This window comes from Anomalospiza imberbis, chromosome 3, assembly GCF_031753505.1.
Source record: "Anomalospiza imberbis isolate Cuckoo-Finch-1a 21T00152 chromosome 3, ASM3175350v1, whole genome shotgun sequence".
In the NCBI taxonomy this organism is placed as follows: domain Eukaryota; kingdom Metazoa; phylum Chordata; class Aves; order Passeriformes; family Viduidae; genus Anomalospiza; species Anomalospiza imberbis.
Genome location: NC_089683.1, coordinates 55,163,227 through 55,168,732, shown reverse-complemented (window position 1 = coordinate 55,168,732; position 5,506 = coordinate 55,163,227). Strand labels below are relative to the sequence as shown.

The window sequence follows — 5,506 nt, the reverse complement described above, 5'->3', positions numbered from 1 at the left end:
ACTTCTCATTCCTTGCCTTGAGAGTTGGAATCAGAGAAGCTAAAAGCCAGTAGTATTTGCAAACAATTTGAGTTGCATTGTTGTGGGCCATCTGCCACAGGCAATTTGAGATGCACTAAAAACTACATCTACAGCTACAAGGGAGCAGGGAGGAAGATTTTTTTAAAAAATGTGTGTCAATTGACACACTAAAAAGATAACTCCATGCTTCTGCATTTTTTTATTTGCAAAAGTCATCCATTTGTCCTTAAAGGGGAGTAATAGCTGCCTTACAGAATACTGACTAAATCTTTCCATGGTTTCAAAATTTGGCATTTTCGGTCAGCAGAGAGTTACATTTTGCTTCCAAATTCTGTGGAAAGGATATTTTACAAAACCCACAATCTTTCCCAAAGTGTACAAGCTAATAAATGTCAGTTCCCCTTCAAAACCCTTTTCAAATTCCCAGATGTCAGTGCTTGATACCAACTTGTTACTTATGCATCTCGATTTCATACGGCTGCCTGCCTTGTATGTGCCAACTCAGCTCTCTCGTTATGAGCTCCTTATGTCCTTTCTCCTTGGTAGGCCAGGGAGGGGCTGGTGAGCAGGGCGCTGTACCTCCCAACAAATCCTGGGTCACACGGGGGAACGAATGCAGTTCATTGCAGGAGGCCTCTGGTCTCTGCTGAGCTGCACAAAGGGCCGCTTGCAAGAACTCTGGGTGGCGGCAGCTGTTTCATTAGGATGGCACAGCACTGGCTTCTCGAGAGGAGAAGTTTTGTTTTCCTGTGTGGTGTTTATTTACAGCCATTTATTGTTAAACCTGCAGGGCTGAGTACTGGGTTTAAGCTTGCTTCCTGAGACGTGAAGCTCCCTTAAATGTTCTTGAGTTCTTGTATCTGTTCTCTTTTTGTCTGGATCTCCTGGGTTTCTTCCACTGGCCACAGTGATTCAGAAAGGCATTCCAAGAATCTTGTGCCATGACCATTTCCTCCTCAACTGAAAAATAATCCAAACAACACAAAAATTCCTTAAGAATATGCTGATTTCTTATGGTGAGTTTTTATAATGAAAAAGAGCTGGCTTATATGAATAAAAACTGATCTTGCTAAGGTGAGGGTGTCTAAAGTTGACCCATGATTCCAGAGGGAAGTCTTCTGAGTGTGAGTCTAGGGATGTTACTATGCCCAGTGAAGCGCTAACACGGACTATTGACATCAGCAGAAATGCTCTGTTTCATTTGCCTCCACAGCTTTCAATCAGAATAAAGCCCTTAAACAACAGCAAAGAGCATAGTTACTGTATACTGGCAATTTGTGTTCTGCTTTACAGAACTGTAGCTGTGCTGTGAGAACTGTGAGCTGGCCTGATCCTCCCGATGCTGCCTGTGGCTGGGGCACAGAGCAGAAAAATGCTGTTGGAGGCTTGGAGATTATTTGAAGAAGGATGGAGAAACAGAGAAAAAAAAATTAAAACCCCATTAAATACTTGTTATTGCTAATTGTTCAGAAGAAATGTGGGCTGTTTTTGTTAGATGATTTCATTTTATTTATAAGGTATTTATATAGTGATATATTTATGCAGAGCTTCTCTCTTTCTGCACAGAGAAAAATGCTTATTTAACAACGAAGCAAAGCAGTCTTGATTTTAGTAATAAAAAATGATCTCCTTTTTTCTTTTTTTCCTTTTTTTTCAATAAAAGATCTAGGGAAATAGGCAGCTGAAACTTGCAGAATTTTTGTTGTTCTGTAGGAGAGGTAGCATTTGAAGGAGTCTGTTCTCAGGCTTATCTATTTCTCTCACCTGATGGTCTTAAGCTAAAGCTGGCTCCACTTGCTTGTACAGGGAGAGCTGCTCAGACCTTTTTGTGCAAGTTGGCTGGAGGCCAAAACAGTAGGTTGGTCTCTGACAGTCTCAGCTTAAGGAAAAGAAGATCTTGGGGACAGAGCTGGGAATGCAATGCCCAAAGTATTACATAGACAGAAATTCATCTCACATCCTCTTGAGAATCCCAGCCAGAACACCTGTGATCTGCAAACTAAACTGTCTCCTTTCCTGAGGCACTGAAAACCAGATGATTCCCTTCAAGCATCCTTCTTGGTTTTGAAAGAGAGAAGCACAGAGGCAATATTCCTTTTGCAAATTAGTCTGCCAACTACCTCATTCACCTCTCTCTTACACCCTTGATTACTAATCTCAGAAAATTTACAAAACCATTGCTTTGCTTAAACTCATTACAAATCCAAGGCTAAATTTTCTGTGCTGTAAGAGAAGCAGAATTTAACATCTGGTGCTGTATATTATTTACAGACTTGCAGAAAGTGTGTCTAAGGAGGATATGAGTGCTGTGAAAAAAAGGCAGGACAGTCTGTTTCAGAAGTTGATCATGCATCAAGAATGCAAATGTCTGTGGGTTTTTTTCAGATGGGTTCATCTGGCTTAATGAAAGTGTTGTCTGAACCCCAGCAAAATACCTGAGCTGATGGGATCATTAGCCCACCTGCTTCTCCTGGCTTGCTTCATCCTAGCTGGAATAGAAAAGTGAGAGCATCACCAGGTAACGGAGCTCAGTAGCAGCTCTGTATTGCTTCATAATAACTAATGTCTGACTTTGTATTATATGAGCACAGAGCTCATATTACTTAGCCTTCCTATTTCCTCACAGATACTGAATTGCACAATGGTTTGGCATTGCACTGTTTTTTGTTGTTGTTTTGTTAGCTTGTGAAAGACCATTAGCACCTTGCTCTAAGAATAATCTCTAACCTAATGCAGGACTGGATTAGGCATGAGGAGCAGGCTTTCCTTGCACATGATTTCAGCATCTGAAAGCACATCTTGAACAGGAAATGTTTGAGTTTTAGCAGCTTGAAGGTAACTTGAAGTGTGTGCTCATATGCAAACAAACACCTTTCCTCTGTTAAAACCTCAGATCTAAATGCCCGGAGATGTTACACAAAACAGGAAGTTTGTTTATTTTACATTTCTGGCTGCATATGACCTTTCTTACATTAAGTGGCCAAATTTTCAGGATAGAGCAAAATTTGAGTGCCCAAATTACAGTGTTTGGCCTGGCATCTAAGAGAGATTTCTTTCCTGGCCTTGCACTGGTGGGTAAATTCTTCTCCTGCTGGGCTGAAGCACCCCAGGCCAGCTCGGTGTGAGGCTTCAGCTGATCTGCCGAGCCCTGTGGACAGGATTGGCCGGTCTGTCCAGCCTGGTCTGCTAGAGCTGAAACCTGCAGTGGGCGAGTTGTGAAACATTGTCCCAGGCAGGGTTCTCACCAAGCCATATCAAGAAGCATCTGCAGTTCACAGAGAAAACCTGGGCTATCCTCAGCTCTCCTGACACTCCATCTAGAGAAAATGTTCAAAAGACAGATAATCTGAGGAACAAGCTTAGCCCAGTGTCAGCAAGTGTGTTTCAAAGAGCTGAAGGAAGGAATGGTTGAGGCCTCAAGCCAATGTGCCCCAAGGCTGGCTTTGGCAGCTGGAACCCTAAAGCAAGAGCTTGTGGAAATCTGCTGCTGCAGCTGGGACCGGAGTCTGGAGGGCATGAAGATTATCCCATCGAGACTCGATGGTCTGAGGTACAGGATGTTCCTGTCTAAAAAGAACTCCCTGCCTGCTACAAGTGTAGCCCAGTTGGGCCAGGTGAACAGAGCCTTAGTTCTCAGTACACAGATGTGTTGCAATCACTGCACATTTGCATTGGGATGGGTGTTTTTGTTTTACTCAGAAAATGGATTTTTGAAGTGAGTTTAAGCTGATTTTAAAATAGAAAAGGCAACATGGCAAATATGCGCTTAGGTACAAAGTAAAATCAAATACATACATTTGAAAGAACACAGACACATACTCAAAGCCCAATTACTTATAGGGTGTAACTGCTGCTACCTGTCTCACTGAAGACTTGCACAGTGTAAGCACAGAAGAAAATCATCTGTGACAATGATGCTTTAACTGCCCTATTTTTCATTCTGGTTGCCCTTTCTATAATGTAAATCAGTAAAATTTCCTACAATATAGTATATAAAACTATGGCATTTTAAGTGAGAGGTCAATTCAAATTCTAAACAAATACCTGTAGTGTTTTTCAAACAGAAAACGGTCTAAAATACAGTACAACTTAATAAAATTGTTTCTGATCATATTTGTGTTCAGTTTAGTTAATGGTACAAGCCTAAGTTGTCTGTTGAATGAGAAGGTTTGTCTCCCTCCCGTCTTTGTCCCCAAGTCCTGACTCACCTTCTCTTAGTTTGATCCTGAAGTAGACAATTAGGAGCAGCAGGAGTAAAGTCACAGGCATAAAGATCCAAGCAAAGAGAACATAACCAGGCAGCTCCCTCACAAACACTGACAATACGTAACCTACGCTCATTCTCCTCTCTGGCAAATGTGCCAAGCCAGATCCTTAGGGTCTCCAAGGTTGGACCTTATTTATCCTGCTTTCTTCCTTTTTTCCCTGATGGACATTCTGCCCTTTGCTCAGGCCATTATCTCTTTTTGGACTTTGGTTTGTTTGTGTAGGTCTGTGATCTCAGTAGTACTGGAGTTCACCCACAAAGTTATTCAACAACAAAGTTTAAAAGTGTGTGTTGAAGTAATATAGGGCTTTGAAACCTTTGGATGTTGGGCTGGGCAGGGCTCAATATTGTGAGGCTGCTGCTGCCTTTTGAGCAGTGTCGGTTCTGTCATCTGCTAACACTGTACAGGCTATTCTGAATAATAAGCACCTTCTTCCTAGATACATTATTAATTTTACAGTGGATCTCAAATGCTCACTCAGGGTGAGCATTCCACTCAAGGTGGAATTTACAACAGGGTTGTACATTCACACAGGCACACGTGTCGTGTGAGCTCTGAAGAGTTTTCAGACCAAACCACTGATGCAAGAAGCTGTGGTGATGTGGTACCAACAGCATTCTTTCCAAAGAGCAGCTGCAGAACACTGAAACGCAGGAAGGTTTCTTTCTTAGTAAGGTTGAAAATGTATGATTTTGGGGGGGCAGATGTGCCAGAGAATTCAAGAACCTTTTAAATGTTCAAGTAGTTCCATTTTTCCTATTTGGTCACCAGCCTATGGCAAAACTGTGCCTTGCATGCATTGATCTTATTAATCAATTTTTTTTAAAGATGATTAGTCATTTTATAGTCCTCTATAGTCCACCTTCAGATCTGCAACCATACTGTGAGCAGTTCTGTCCAAGCGTCCAGAAAGACTGTACAAGGTTTGCTTCAGTAATTGGGTAGGTGGGTAGGCTGGAACCAATGGGAAATGCAGTAGATTCTAAGACTTTCAGGGGAAAGAGGTACTTCAGTGTTCACTTTGTTTTTTTCACCCATTGTTTTCAAGAGGCAAACAACCTCACCTAAAAACTATTTGATTTTTTTTTAACCATAAGATATTTGAGGGCCTGTCTTTTTAGCAAGTGATGGAGAATACAATGTTTATAGGTGAATTCCTTGTTTTGTTAATTACATGCTGATGTAATTGATAAAAGAGCAAATGGAGTGTGTCTTAT

General features: G+C 41.5%; 1 protein-coding gene across 1 annotated transcript; it reads right to left on the bottom strand.

Moving 5' to 3' along the window:
• Window positions 1–691: 691 nt before the first annotated feature.
• On the bottom strand, window positions 692–4,666 carry SMLR1 (small leucine rich protein 1). Its single transcript, XM_068184436.1, has 2 exons — window positions 4,230–4,666; window positions 692–981 (listed from the first exon to the last, which is right to left on the bottom strand). Exons 1-2 carry the CDS (start codon window positions 4,360–4,362, stop codon window positions 827–829), a joined length of 288 nt encoding a protein of 95 aa, XP_068040537.1. The 5' UTR covers window positions 4,363–4,666; the 3' UTR covers window positions 692–826.
• Between the last annotated feature and the right edge of the window lie 840 nt (window positions 4,667–5,506).

What these genes read in the sequence shown, in the direction of transcription:
- SMLR1 (XM_068184436.1), bottom strand. Translation starts at nt 4,362, where the DNA reads ATGAGCGTAGGTTACGTATTGTCAGTGTTTGTGAGGGAGCTGCCTGGT. An exon ending in CAGGATCAAACTAAGAGAAG is followed by an intron (nt 982 to 4,229) that starts GTGAGTCAGGAC and finishes ATTATTTTTCAG; the next exon opens with TTGAGGAGGAAATGGTCATG.